Source organism: Pelmatolapia mariae, linkage group LG16_19 (assembly GCF_036321145.2).
Source record: "Pelmatolapia mariae isolate MD_Pm_ZW linkage group LG16_19, Pm_UMD_F_2, whole genome shotgun sequence".
NCBI classification, from domain to species: domain Eukaryota; kingdom Metazoa; phylum Chordata; class Actinopteri; order Cichliformes; family Cichlidae; genus Pelmatolapia; species Pelmatolapia mariae.
This window is the reverse complement of record NC_086241.1, coordinates 50,816,298-50,831,572: the sequence shown is the minus strand read 5'-3', so window position 1 is coordinate 50,831,572 and position 15,275 is coordinate 50,816,298. Positions and strand designations below refer to the sequence as shown.

Sequence of the window (15,275 nt, the reverse complement as noted above, 5' to 3'; positions counted from 1 at the left end):
GTAGCACAGATTGTCAGGCTGCATTAGTTTCAGAGCTGCACTGGCTGCACAGAGGACAACAAAGGGACTGCCCATTCACAGCACTGCGCCATCCTTTCAGTGACATGATTATGTTGTGTGAGCTGAGAATTCCTCTGTTGTCATTTCCAATCCTGTCCCAACTGCAGTAAGGCATTCGTTTCAGCCTTGTGGGTTTTTTTTTCCATTGTCTGGGTGCTATATCAGATCAACAGATTCAAAATGCCCTCAATCTCCACCAAGTTTGTCAAGCGGCTGCTCAGAGCAGCTGCTCTCATGGCAGTTAAAGACAGAAATCAAGCCTCTTAATTGTTGAACATGCTGTTGAGCTGTTGCTGTATTTCCTGTGTAAAAATGTTTGATATAGATGGAAGCAGTAGGGGTGTTGCCTACAATCAACAGGAGCATGAGCAGTTCCCAGTTTGGAAGATGACCTCGCTTCACAGTTTTTAGTGGCTTTAAGTGCTTCCCACTGCACAGCATTTGAACAGTGAATCAGTGAGTGTTAAGATTATGATGCTGTTGCCTGTGGGACGATTGATGGGACCTATACCATAGTAGTGGACTAAGAGGATTACACATTGCTTCACTTTAGCAGTACATCAAGGGCATTCATGTTACTGAGCTGAATATGGCTCAACAGCAACCTATTGAAAAACGTGTTGACCTGCTTTGCTTTCCTTCCGTGCCACATCACGCCTTCCCTTGTATCTCAGTTTGGGTGTGTAGTGTTTATGTCACTGTACTGCGGTATGATGTATTGTTAATGACTGAGGAAGCAGCAGTTGGGAGGACAGCAGAAGGGAAGGGTGGCGGGGCTTTTCAGAGGAAGCAAAAGGAGGGACGGGACGTCCTGACCTGTTGGGTCTTCTGTCAGTCAGTCTGCATCCTCCAGAGCTAACCCGAAGGCTGCTATTTAAAATCTTCCCCCTTCATCCAGCCCGGCAGCTGGATCCAGCCTATTTATAGCTCCACCGCTGCCCTGGGAGAAGCAGGGCTGGAGAGCAGGGGGGAGGAGCTGGATTTGTGGAAGCATAAACTCTGACTTGTACACAGCATAATACAAATATTAACATTACATGGCATATAGTTTGTATTTTCGTGGGACTACTATGATTGCTGATGTTCATTTTATACACATGTTGCACAACTGAAACTGGTATAGGGTGACCAGATTCCAACAAACTAAATGTGGGGCAAAGAGTAGGCATGTGTGGGACAAAGTGGAACAATACTAAAAAAGGGTAGGCTGAAACTGAAGAAATACACAAACTATCCAGACATGTTTGGTTAGGGATGTATCCATAGACCTGCAGATGTGTCTCTTTCAGCCATGTTTACTTTTATAAAGTAGAACCAATAAAAATGTCGGACATTGTCTCAATATGTGTGACAGGAGGATGAGATAAAAATGTTGCACAGTTTTATATGAAGTGGGACTCTTTGTCAACTTAGACTGGAAGCTGGACATGAATTCTTCAGTTGATCCAAATTTATTAAAAGTTTTGTCTTGTCCCCTTCCCTTCCCTGAGCCTGGTTCTGCTGGAGGGGAAAAAAAGGGTCTTTTTCCTTCCTACTGTCGCCACGTGCTGCTAATAGTAGGACATTTGATTGTTTGTAGGGTCTTCGTCCTACCTTAAGGCAACTGTTGTTATTTGGCGCTATAAAAAATAAAACTGAATTGAAATTAAAGTCAGGAAATGGAAATACTTGACTTGACCTTTGCTCCTGATCCTTAATGTTCTGACATTTCTTCCTGTTTTATGTGTTATTATGTGTCATTGTTATGGGTGTTTATTAAAACCATATTAAATTAACTTATTCAAAAAATTATTTAAAACATTTATTAAATATTAAAATATGAGAAAAACATCAAACTATCATGGTTGTGGGAAGCTCATGAGCCACTGCTGGAGCACTGGGAGTATCCTATCAGTAAGCAAACTTCATTACAATATAAACTAAAACACCACATTAATAAAGCATGGATATACAAATTTATAAAGTGAGTCAACTCCAACTACAGCTCATGTCTGACTTGAGTTGACTCACCTGCTTAAGCAGTAGAAATAAAGAGGACAGGACTACACTCCTGTAATGGGAGGCTAAAATGCTCAATAAAATAATCCTAATATAAGCAGAAGTTGCCTATCCATATCTTCATGGATCAGTCTCAATATACATTACAGGGACTAGAAGCAACTGATGAAAACCTTTCAGCTTACCAGAGAAGTGGATAAATCAGCCCAGTCCACAAAGGAACACACAGCACAGTCCAGAAAGACGGCAGGGAGCAGTCCTCACACCTGCCAGCAATCACCTGTTTACCACTTCAGTTTGCATTATGTGAGACTGGTTATTTTCCCGCCTGGTCCTCACCGTTCCTGTGCTGCATCATTAGCATGTGTGCATACGCTCATTTTGATGACACTATTTTGTGAAAATGGAGAACTGGTGATTACAGAGTAGAAATGTGATTACAGAATACCCTTTGCTCGCATGATTTAGAACAGACTTTGGCTCCGACACTGTGTTTTTTGGGGGAGCCTGAACAATCCCCCTTTGTCCCTCGTCGGGTACAAGTACGCTCTGTTACCGCATCCCTCCTGATCTGCACAGACAGGCACCCAGTCTGACTGTGCTGCTTTCACAGCCCCTCTTTTTGGCAGCAGATCCAGCTGAAGCGCAGCCTTGTTTAACTGGATGTTTTCATTAATCAGACTGCTCAGGCACAGGCTGGTTTGATTCTGTGTGACACTTATCTGTCACCTAAGTTTCACGCCTCTCTCTCGCTTTTGCTTTCTGTCTGTCTGGTTGTTTTTGTAGATGATCCCATGTCTGGCCTGTTCAGGAAGCCTATGAATGATGATGGTGACGTCTACACTTCCCTGCTGTCCAATCAGAGCTTCACAACGGGACAGGAAGCCTCCTACCTGTCTGACGACCTGAAGCCCTCTAGCCACGCTTCAGGTTCTTCTTCCTTGGATCACTTCTCAAGTGACACCTACAGCTTCAGCTCCAAGATGACTTCCAGCCAAGCTAGTGATGCAGCAAAATCTCTGCTGGGCTCAGATAAGACAGAATCCTACAACTACATGGACATCAGCCACGGGGACGAGCGCCATGACCAGCAACAGGGGGCTCTGCACAGCCTGCTGGACAAAGGCTCAGCTGGACATGACTTATTGGGCAGCTACATTGATAAGAACCCCGGAAGAGATGAGGATGAAGAAAATCTAGGTCCAGCACTGGGTTCCCATTCTTTCCCCTATGTTGAGGAGCCATCTGATGAGGAGCTGGGAGACTACCGTTCCTACCGAAACCTAGGCGACACGCCACAGACGGCCAGCCCGGTGAAGATCACTTTGACCGAGTCCCAGCCAACAACTACTAAGGCAGAGCCGCCGCCACACCCCCCCTCAGTCAATGCGTCTGAACGTGAAAGCGTCCTCAGTGTGGGCATACAGGGGGTCCCCACTGTCACGCTGTCAGAGCCAGAGGACGACAGCCCGGCCTCCACTCCCAGTGCTTCACCAACAAGTAGGCAAAGCACATAGTCACACACAAACACCTTTCACCTGTTCAGATAAAGGAATGCACTACATGGATAAAAGTCTGTAGCTTGGTATATCAGCATCAATATATATATATATATATATATATATATATATACATACATATATATATATATATTAGTGAAGTTTTATTTTTTATTTATTAGAATTACAGGTTAAGTTTTTTCACTGTGGCTGGGGTGTGCAAATTACCATATTAATAGGAGAAAATGCTAACATTTAGCACTTGTAGACATAGATTTTATTTGCTAAAAGAAAGAGTTTTATTTATTCTTTCAAAAGTTATGTAATCTAGCTTTAAGTCATGTATGCACATACTGTGTGTCCAGATTTGCAAGGAAGACACTAATGCCTTTTTTTCTCTGGATTTCTTTGTGAGCAGAAAAAGATTTCCCCTCCCATGACATATTCAAGTCTGATGCAGTTTCCAAAAGCAGCCCAGGCACAAAGGGCAGTGGCAGGGACCATGATGGCAGCAGCGCAGAGTCTGGGGACTCTGAGATTGAGCTGGTGTCTGAGGAACCTCCTAAGGCCAGTAGCAACCCATTTGCCCAGCCACCTAAAAGCAAGGGCACGTTCAGCCAGCCTAACAACCCCTTTGACAGTCCCCCAGTTGCCAAGGGTGGTTTAGGCCTCGCTGGCAGTCACGCTCCACCCACAGCTTACAGCATACTGAGGGAAGAGAGGGAGGCAGAGCTTGACAGTGATCTCTTCATTGAGTCCGCGTCCGAAGAAAGCCCAAAGAGAGAGCAAGGCTTCAGTGGCCCCAAACTGGGAGTCAGCCCTCCCTCCCCCCTGGTTCCCAGCACTGTCCCTCCCCGCAGTACCACTGAGGGGGCGCCCGTTGAGCCCCTGGTTTCAGAAAAGATCAAGAGCCCAGTGAAAACGGAGGAGGATCGCCCTAGCAAACCAAAGCCCCCAACTGCGGCCGTGCCTCCCGAGGTGCGATCAGAAAAGCCCCACCAGGAAGACATGCACAAAATCACCAGCGAGGGCAAAGGAGACCTGGGAAAGCCTATTGCATCAACTTTCCTGGAGGGCTTTGATAAACAAAAAGGTGAGTCCTAAAACTGTTGCAGTAATATCTTCTTGGGTTTACACACAAACTTATAACTTATTTGTGATCTTTTATTTGTTGCTGTGCTCCTATCTTAAATACTAGCTGTCAGCTCATGGAACAAGTACTAATTTATCTGCTGGTGTTTATCATAGAAGCTACTTAATGGACTGCGTGTTTTGGCGATGATTTGTTGACAAGGCCGTGAAATAACTGCTCAGTGTTTATCTCTGTATCAGGAGTGGGTGGGAAGGCTTGTCTTGCACTATTCCCACAATTGGTTCCCCCTGGTGGTGTATAGAAGGAAAAGCAGAGAAAGGATAAGGTGCTTTAAAATGCAAGGCAACTGAAAATCATCAGCTACAGTTTCAGGCCTGTGACTCTAATGATGCAAATGATAAGAATTACAAATGTGCAGGAGGGGGTGGAGGCCTTTCAGCATATTGACAACATCTGGCTTCACACATCAGCCTGCAGCCCCCTGAGATTAGGTCAGACATGCCACTCACAGTGAGCAGTTAATGCTGGATAGCCTGCACCTTTTGATCTCAGCATGGCTATTTTGATTTCTATTGGCTGTTCTGGCTGTCAGTGTAAACAGTGGGTTTACATAATCCTCTGATGTCAAAACTGGGGCACTCTCTTACTTAAGAGCTTTGAAGGAATCCTCTTGAATCCCCCATGTTTGTAGAGCAAATAAAATAACCTCTGATTTAGATTTTTTTTTTTCTGCATTGGTTCCTTTGTGGCCTCTAAGAAAACATGGGTTGTACCGACACCCTGGTTGAATCAGGTGAATAGCTGCATGTTTAAAATGTAAACTGACACATTTCATAGCAGCTGAATGCATTTGTTTTACTTTGTTTACTGAGGCTAGAAGAAGGTTCTGGAAATGCTAGTAAAAAGCAGGTCAGGTCTTTTTTTATCTCCACCACTAGAGGGCATAGTGCACCTTTGTTATGTTAGGCTGTGTTGAAGGGGAGAAGATTTTGTTTGCATCAGTCCATGCACTTCCACACCAGTTGCCATAGCAACAGCGATGGGGGACCAGGTTAGCTTTTTCATTTCCTCTCCATGGGTATTGGCATGAAGGCCCGTCAAGCTTGTAGGAAGCAGAAGGTGTGAGGTGTGGCTGTCAGCGGGTGGAGGGGAGAAGGACTGAGGGGATAGGACTGGCAGCTTTGATGGGATTGAAAACTGGTATTAGCACATTTTTTTCTGTTCAACGTTGACACCACACAGTGACTGTGCTCTTTCTGTTGCATTTTTACGCATCCAACTTTGCTTTTTTCTGTCACATTTTCCAGCTTCATTTGCATTACAAATGTGTTCTGGGGAGGAAACCATAATACACAAACATCCCGAAGGCACTAAGCAAGGAGCATTGTGCTGTAAATGCACAGTATCTCTTGTTATGAATTATTAAGAACAAGCACTTTGCCTCTTAATTTGCCAGTGAGTCATATTGGAAAAGGCTATTTTAATCTATGGCTACAATCATAAATTGTGTCATGTGCAAATGCAGAATAACGAATCTGGATGGTTGCCATATTTTTCAGTGCTCATAAAATATGCCATTGCATCCTGTCTGGTGTGCAGCATGACATCAGACTATAGAATTCCCTTTTTTCTTCTTTTTTTTAAGGCTGCACAGCATGGTATGTGCTATATTTAATGCGCATATTGCAAATTATTCAAATACATATGATGCCACACTGGAGCTACGACAAAAGCAGTTTTCTAAACACCACGTGACCCTGCATCCACCTAACCCTTCCATTGCTTTTACCCCCACTATTACAAATTAGATGCTCTGTTAGGACTTTTATTGTGAAAGGAAAGAAGCTTCGATTGTCACCACCCACCCTCAAACCCCCCCTCAAACCCCCCCGGGCTCTTAATCATTGCATGGATGATTTGCTGCAGCAGAAACTGTGGTGTGGTGTTTACAATTTGCCCCCCTCCACTCCATTCCCTCCACACAGACAGGCACATACGCACTTTCCCTTCTCCTTCTGTTTCTAGCCAGCACCGCTCCACAAGCATCAGTCTTTGTGCTCCGCGCGCCGGCAGCACCTTGGAAACCTTTCCTCCCTCCCTCCCTTCCTCCCTCTCTGTCGTCTCAGCCTCTCTCTCGCATCCTTTTTCGACCATTCATGCCTTTCTGGAATGAGTGAGTGAGTCGGTGCGACCGAAGAGCCAGACAAAGAAGAAAACGGAGAGCAGAAAGAGAAAAGCAAGAGAGAGAGAGAACAGGGACAGAAACTGATCACCAGCATGCAGGGAGCTGCAGACGTGACCAAGAAGGAATGCTCCTGGAGCAGTTGGAAAGGCCAGGGTACTGACGTGTTTACTGTGATTTGCTCATTTATTGTCTGTGCATACGTTGTGGCCGTGGAGGGGTAACATGGTTATTTCTGCATGTAGGTTAAACATTCATGTGTGTCACCCTTGCATGTGTGGTTTGCATGTCACATATTAGCTGTAAGCGTACGGGATTCAAACTGTGCCGTTTGCTGTTCCACCTTTCTCACGGACACGCCCTTATGACGGATCGTTTCTTGTTTCATGTCTGTGCATCTCACAAAAAAAAAAAGGAAAACAAAGGGAGGGGGAGGGGGGTGAGAGACGCTGCTTGGTGTTTTGGAAAATAAGTGTATCCTCACCAGCGTGCTGGGAGCCATCTGTTTTGGGTGCATGGTAATATGGATGCTAGTGTCATGGACCAAGGCGTATTGCTGTAATCACCCTCCCCGCTTTGCGACTGTGCAGGGAAGCTGGTTTATTATGGCGGATGCTCTGTTTTGTGTAACGAGGCAGTCACAGCATCCAAATGGCACTGACAGACTGTCTCCATGGTAACCAGGGCGCACCCAGTCCCATTACATCAGCCCTTTCTCTCTGGCCGCCATGGCACCTTGCAGAGACTGGGCCGGAGAAGAGCATCCTCCGGCCGTCTGTGCCCACAGCAAGGAAGAGCTTATAGAGGGGGCCGAGAGAGAAAATGGCGTCTTTCCCTCCACGCCGATTGTGGTTCATTATCTGTCGTCTTTTTAGGTCTGGTTAAGCCACAGAAACATGACAGACTGGTCTGTTTATTGTATCACAGCAGAGACCATAACAGTATCTGATTCAGGATGACAAAAACATCCTATTTGTTATTAATGTGCTGAGTCATTATACATTTAATTTGATCTACATCAATGCCCCAGGCTGTGTAACATTATAGCCTGATGTGAACGATCCACAGCATCAAGATCGCATCAAATTAAGTCACCGCAGTCAGCACAACAAAGGATGAAAGTGAGCTGATTTATCTTCTCCTTTTAAATGCCTATACATCATCATTTTGAAGCTGTAGGCATTTTTGTGTAGTCATTCTCATTGCCATACAAAATACTGATTCACTGCCACCAAACTCATCAGGGTTGATCAAACTATGATGTAGGCTTGTCCAGGGTTGAGTCATGGATACATGATGTAATCAAAATAATTAAAAATGACAGGTATACAAAACAGCTTATGGGTTTTCTAATGCACACTGTTGGCCAAAATATATTCTCTCCACTGCGGATGCTTTTCTATCTGCTGACACCTGGAGAATTTAACTTTATAAAGTCACAGAGTTTTTAAAATTAAGAACACTAGTGGCAGCTCTAAAACCAACTGTCAAGACTGTATTAGCTTTTCAAATATTATAATAATCTTTTTTTAATCTTACACTGGGCCTCGGTGCAGCCCCTTAGCTCACCTTTCAAGCCAACTTCCTTGTGATTGAATGCCCCTCACAGTTCGAAGGTTTGGACAGCAGATGGGTGGGGTTTGATATGACTCTGACATGACCACATCAGAAAGATCCCATCCCCTGTTTTTCTCATCATAAGGCTCTAAGAGTAGAAAAAAATATCTAAAACTGAGAGTCAGCGCAATCTGAAGTCTGAGCTATTAGTTCAAACCTCACTCTTTGATATATTGGTCTTGTTTGATATGAACACAGTGCATATATATATATATATATATATATATATATACATATATATATATATATATATATATGTGTGTGTGTGTGTCTGCTTTCAGATAGTTTAGATTTCAGTAACAGTCTTAAGCTGTCATTGAGCTGTGTTATTGCTACAATTTCATTTCCTAAGTGTAGCATTAATATATTAACCAATATTAGAGAATAATAATGATCATGATGAGGTACCATCCCCAAGTCCAGATCACAGTGACCGTGGTCCAAATCTTTCCCAACTCTCGGCTGTGAAAGACGGTTGCAACAGAAGTCTTGTTGCATGTTTTTTCCATCTGGCTGATGGCTCATTTCAGGCCACCAGGATGTCTTCAGTGATTTAATGAGGTCAGGCTAAACTAGTTCCACTACAGAAAAAGGGGGATGGGAAATCAAATTATTGGCATTGGTGTTAATCATTTTCTGTTTTGTTCTTTTTTGCTCAGTCTTTGTGTTCAATATCAGAGCAAATAATTATATCATCAGACTGGGCTGTCAGGCAGCATTTGTGCTTCCTGTATACATTCAATCAGCTTCCCGCCATCATCACTGTACTTGGGATTTACATCGTGCTATCATACCTAAAAGGGTTTCCTTTATATGAATATCAGACTAAGCTGCTAAACAGGCTTTTGGTGAATGGGCTGCACTTGTGGTTCTACAGACCACTTAAAGTTTCTCATTCACCCATTCAAAAAAAATGTGTAGGAGCCAAAGCTTTAGTGTCTTAAGAGACACAATGTCTTTTGATCAATGAATTCAAACACTAATTTTGCTCGTAATGTGGTTGTTAACTGTCGACTTATAATGTATAAGCCTTTTAAACACTCATTTCTCTTCATTATACACTGACACAGCATTGTCCACCCATAAACCTTCTATTTAACCTGCTATTGTCCTTTTGTGCTCCACAATAAAGGGAGTGGCTGTTCATATGTCGCCGTGCAAAGACACATTATGTGCCGATGTCTCCCCAGATTCGAAGAAAATGAATCTCTCTCTGTTCCCAAAGGAACGCTCATTCCCCTCCCTTCCTGTCTCTTTCCATCTCTCACTGAACGGTGGAGAGAAAATGGAGCATGGTAACTATGGTAACTGCATCAGGCAGGTGCTCAGCAGCGCCATGCCACCAAAGCGTTTTAATGGAGCAGTCTAGGATGATTATTAGCTGTCGTAAGTCAAATCGTGCAGTTTTAAGTCTTTTGGTTCTTCCACTCTGATGTGCTGACTTTTAATTTAGTGGCTGGTTGACGTTCTTTGTCTCATCTCAGCTAGTCTGCGCTTAAAGTCTGAGCATAAAAGTGCTCCAACAGAGAACGAGTGTGTGTTTGCATGTGTGTGTGTGTGTGCTGGATTGCAATGTGGTTCTTTGGCAACCGCACCCCATACACGTCCCTCTCCATCCCTCAGCCCCCATTCCTGCTCAGGCGAATGCTGATTTGCTGGTGTGGCTGTAGCCCCTCCCCTCCTGTGCAGGGGGGGGGGGGGGGGGACTCCCCTTTCACTGCTCTCCTTTTGTCCGTGGATAAAGCAACTGCCTCTTTCCCTGTTCAGCCATGGGAGCCGCAGGTCAGTACTCGCTTCTGCTGCAGCTAAAGCTTTTCAGTCTGCGTGCCATCTGTGCGGCGCATCAGACCTCTGTTGCTGTTGCCTTGTCAACACCTGTCACCCGAGAAGAAATGTCTGTTGTTGATTTGTCTGCGCTACCTGTGCCTCCCCATGTGTGTGTGTGTGTCTTTGTGTGTATCGAATGTGAGCATCTCCGTTCAAAGCAGTAGCCACATGGAGAGCTGTGCCAGCAACAATGGATCGAATGGGGAGTGGTCCATGTGCAGCTGCTGTGACAATGAATGAGTCTTTGATTTCACAGTGGTGGTGTTGTTTGGGATAGGTCTTGAGCATTTTTGTAATGTATTTTAGTTACTAAGAAGACAAGACATGCTGTTTCACAGTGTGGGAACAGTGTGTGACGGAGCCAAGACTCACTCAGTCACAATGGTCGTTCTTTCACATCCAGGTTTAGCCTCCCTCTTTGGCATCTACAGATGCCTTTTAGTGGAGAGTAAAGATGGCCGTCATCACTATGCTGCTCACAGCTCCACAGCTAAAATTAGAGCGAGCAGGCAGGCAGGCGGACAGCACAGAGGAAGACACCCAAGAGACCCCAGCAGCGATCTTCTGTTCTTCGTGGGCACAATACCTTACATTAAACAGTTCTCCCTGCATGTCATCAAGGATTTAATGGCGTCCGTACTATAGTGGTTCTGTCTGGCTCGCAGTGGTAGTGGTGTGCTTGGAGTGGAGGGGCAGCCGGTTCAGCAGAGGTGAAACGAGCAGCCGACAGTTCTCATGGAAACAAACCCATGTTTCCAGCCAACACAGCCGACTGCCAGAGGAGGACCCGTCGGCTGCTGGAGCTGTAATGGTACACTGGGCTAATCCTCAGTTATCACTTTGCTTTGCTAGTGGCTTTAAATTACAGGCCCCACCACCCAAAGAAGACTAGAACAGAAGGAAACCAGTGCAGCAAGACATATGACAGCCTGGGGGTATGTGTATATCCAAAATATTTCTTCCTGTATGAGGGAGCGTGCTTCACAGGAATCATTGTGTTTTGCTGCATTAATGAGATACTGATGCATCGTCATCCTTCATCATGATCCAGAGCTGCTGCTCTGACCAGATCACATTGAGCCATTATCTGTGAACTGCTGATAGTGCTTCTATTTCTGCTGCTGCGTTCAGGGAGCTATAGGTCAATCATTAATTCTGCACTGTGAGCAGGCAGTGCAGGTGTACCTGGAGTGTAACGTGCCCGTTTGTATGTATCTTTGTATACGTATGAGACCCGACCAGATGCTCCTGATTTTAAGCACACGTCAGATATAACAATGAAGCCCTCCGGCCTGGAGTGTCGCAACACAGATTGAAGCACTTGTTCAACTAGTCAGAGTCAGTTATTACCTTTGGAAAGGTCACTCTATATATAGAGGTAAAGAAACTTAACCGGCACACCGTCACTGGGACACCTTCATTCTGCTTAACCTAATGAAAAGCTGGGTTATGAAGCTGGGTTAAAACAAGATAACGTGACAGCTCTCTGAGGACCCTGGGTTGTGAACAGCTTCCAGTAATTTGACCCAAATGTGTGGTGTGTAGACCACAGCAGCCTAATCCAGATTGTGAAACGTACATCTGTGGATACGAATTGAACCTAAGGGATGCTGGTTATGGATCCTAACACAGTTTACCTTTGTTCTGTCCTTCCGTCCCCAGCGATTGATCTGCTCTACTGGAGGAATGTGAAGCAGTCAGGGGCCGTGTTTAGCAGCGTGCTTCTGCTCCTCTTCTCCCTGACCCAGTTCAGTGTGGTCAGTGTCGGAGCTTACTTAGCCCTGGCTGCCCTCTCGGCCACCATCAGCTTCAGGATCTACAAGTCTGTACTGCAGGCTGTGCAGAAGACAGATGAGGGACATCCTTTCAAGTGAGTGGAAACAGTTGAAGAAAATGACCAGTTTGCATTAAACAGTCAGTGACATTCACATAATGGATAGGTGTGGACATGTATCACTTTTGTCTGCTCTCGTATATGTTACCAGAGCCTACCTGGAGATGGAAATCGCTCTGTCTCAGGACCAGATTAGTAAATATGCTGACAAAATCCTGCTCTACACCAACACCTGTATGAAGGAGCTCCGCAGGCTGTTCCTTGTACAAGATCTGGTTGACTCTTTGAAGGTTTGCATCACATTTAAAAGAAGATCACTGTTTGCTTTTTAGCCCTGCTGAGAAGTCTGCTGGCTCTAACTTTAACTACACTTTGTTTCAGTTTGCTGTTCTGATGTGGCTCCTGACCTACGTAGGCGCTCTCTTCAATGGCCTGACACTGCTCATCCTAGGTGAGCTCATCCTGACTTTCAGGCACTGCTGTTGACTCACTCACACTCCATCTGAAGCCTAATAATCATCAGAATACAGAGCCTTATATATTGGGAACTAAACAGAAGTATGACATGTCAGTCACCATGAGAGAGCACCAAATACATTTATTTGAGGCTTGTACTGCTCTATTTCATATATGTGTTTGCTTTTCCAGCTTACCTTAGATAAGGGAAGTGGTTAGGGTGTGCTTGGCCTCCTGTTGAAACAACTTTTTCCTGTTTTTAACATATTTCCACTTCAGGTCAGAGTACTTTAACCATTATTTTTCTGTGCCTCTGCAGCTGTGGTCTCCATGTTCACCTTGCCTGTGGTCTATGAGAAACATCAGGTAGGAATGCACATCAACTCAAGTCAGCTAAGGTTTGGAAAAAACATTGCTCAACTACTAAAAAGTCTTTTTTTGTTTTTAGGCACAAATTGATCAGTACGTGGGACTAATACGGACTCAGGTCAACTCTGTGGTGGGCAAGTGAGTGGCTGCCATTCACTTATTTTATTTGAGGAACTTTTTTGCCAAAAAAAGGAAAAAAAGTTTACAACTTACCAACTTTCATGTTTGTCTACTGCAAACAAATGAAGGAGAAGTACCTGCTGTTTTCAGTGATCACAGTCAGCCAAAGTTGCTCAGTGTCCAGTATATAAGTGTGAACTTCTACTGGGCATCTTTCATATATTTATGCAACTCAGTGGTTCTCAAACTGTGGCATGGGCAAATGAGGAAAAACAAATATAGGTTTGCTGATGCTATTGCACATTTTATTTAACTAAAATGATCAGATACTATTGTTAATGATAAAAATATCAAAACTGTGGGATGTGAAAATACTAATTCTAACTGCTTAGCAAATTTACCTATTCTCCAGCCACTTTCGAAGAAATGAAAAGCCACAGATGTTTGCATTATGCCCAGGGTGTTTCTTTAAATAAACTCATCAACACCCCTCAAAAATCAAGGAGTTTGTAGATTTGTAACTACTTTTCATACCTAAATATGCACTTCCTGGACGCAGGTTGCTAATTTTAGTCAAACTCTACTTGCTGGGTCCATCGACTACCATAAAAAGAGAACACACAAAGTCATGCCCCCCTTAAATTTAAAAAAAAAAATAAAATCCAGAGTAAACAACTTGCTGTTAACATAAAAATTAAATTCCTGTTTTCTCTGTCAAGGATCCAGGCAAAGATCCCTGGAGCCAAGAGGAAGGAGGAGTAGACCCACGTGTCTCACCGAGAAGCTGACAGTCCAGTCCAGCTCGGAGTCAGGCCCACCGTTAAAGAGCCTGGTCGTCATCTGTGGGGCGTAGTGCTATGTCATCTTGGTGTTCTCTAAAAGCATCCACTGGAGAAGCCTTCACCTTGTCTATAGCAGTCTAATCACTAACACACACACACAGTCACACGTACGCACATAATCCTGTTTCTAGGTAGACAAGTACACAACTCGAAGACAAAAAAAGAAACTGACTTTTTTTGTGTTGCTTATTATGAAGTGCATGAAGTCGAGCCTTGGGTAAATAATATTTGATATCTTTTGTGCAGTTTTTAAAAGTCACGCTACATTTTTTGCTTTGCAGTGCTTACCACAAACTGTACGGTTTGGCACAAAATGGCTAAACGCCCACAGACGTGCTCTGCTGCCAATGTTGAATACCGCTTCATGTTTCTGAGTTAGCAGATGGGGCTTCTCTCAGTATATGTCAATATATATAAATATCCAAAATGATTTCCTTTTGGTGTTTCCAAGCACAAAATAATTTAACGATATGCGTCTTAGATGTGGTAACTGTAGGGTTTTTGCTTTTGTATAACCATAAGGAACAATACCCACGCTCATGTTTTAGGTACTATTGTACAACTTATGAAGACAAGGAGTATCTGGTGATATTTAGCTTGTTTGAATAACTGTCCAACTTTGTACTATGTTCAACTATACTCTGTAGTTCTTTAGACCCTGGACTCTTTAACTATTTGCACTCACAGTATGTATTTAATTACAAGAATAAGAAAAATAAATGTACCTTGGTGTAAAACATCTCCAAAGCCACTTTACTGATGAGTTGACATTCATAAGATGAAGTCGTGTTTCTGTGTGACACAACAGCTAAGTTTAAGGTGCTAACACTTAGAATGAGAGACTTGGAATGACGAGCTATAAATATAGGCCAATACATTCTGGCACCACCACACCTCTAATAGTAGGAGACAAGTGTGTGTCTGTGTGTGCTGACAAATTTAACTTCACTCTTGAGTCACAATCAGAAGACTGACAAGCTTCATCTGTTGCAGACAACTATTTTTAATGATCAACTGCAGAAACACAACAAGGCAAAGAGGCTGAATCTTATCAATGAACTTCAGCAGCCACCGAGTTAAACAGGAAGTGTCTAAGTAACAGTAAACGAAGAAAGGAAGGAGGATTTTCCTGTTAGGATGAAAGCTACACCAAAAATTGGACTTGAAACTTGGGTGGGGAAAAAAAAAACCTCCGACGAACAACAGTTAAAGTAAAATTGAAGTTAACCAAATCACAATGCAACATTTAAACCATTTCTAAATACTTAAACAATCATTTTTAGTTGTTGAGCAGAGTTACAGGGTGTAGCTGGTAGAGAACGCCTCTGGCGTTTCCACCTCCCGGCTCCACGATGTCCATCCTCAGAGAAGGATCCAC

General features: G+C 43.9%; 2 protein-coding genes across 5 annotated transcripts in view; one reads left to right on the top strand and one right to left on the bottom strand.

Annotated features, from left to right (window-relative positions):
* rtn1a (reticulon 1a) overlaps nucleotides 1–14,638 on the top strand; it is a 21,293-nt gene extending 6,655 nt beyond the window's left edge. The window contains exons 2-9 of one of the 3 annotated variants that reach the window (XM_063497006.1): nucleotides 2,845–3,558; nucleotides 3,976–4,650; nucleotides 11,939–12,146; nucleotides 12,262–12,400; nucleotides 12,492–12,561; nucleotides 12,886–12,932; nucleotides 13,015–13,073; nucleotides 13,775–14,638. In XM_063497006.1, coding sequence (XP_063353076.1) covers nucleotides 2,845–3,558; nucleotides 3,976–4,650; nucleotides 11,939–12,146; nucleotides 12,262–12,400; nucleotides 12,492–12,561; nucleotides 12,886–12,932; nucleotides 13,015–13,073; nucleotides 13,775–13,817 — 1,955 coding nt within the window. In that variant the 3' untranslated portion in view covers nucleotides 13,818–14,638. Of the gene's footprint in view, nucleotides 1–2,844; nucleotides 3,559–3,975; nucleotides 4,651–6,613; nucleotides 6,989–10,159; nucleotides 10,232–11,938; nucleotides 12,147–12,261; nucleotides 12,401–12,491; nucleotides 12,562–12,885; nucleotides 12,933–13,014; nucleotides 13,074–13,774 lie in introns of those variants that run through there. The other 2 variants (XM_063497007.1, XM_063497008.1) reach the window with 2 other exon arrangements.
* The window catches only part of tdrd9 (tudor domain containing 9), a 32,907-nt gene continuing 31,865 nt past the window's right edge, over nucleotides 14,234–15,275 (bottom strand). Inside the window, exon 36 of one of the 2 annotated variants that reach the window (XM_063497004.1) lies at nucleotides 14,234–15,275. In XM_063497004.1, coding sequence (XP_063353074.1) covers nucleotides 15,177–15,275 — 99 coding nt within the window. In that variant the 3' untranslated portion in view covers nucleotides 14,234–15,176. The other variant, XR_010096470.1, reaches the window with a different exon arrangement.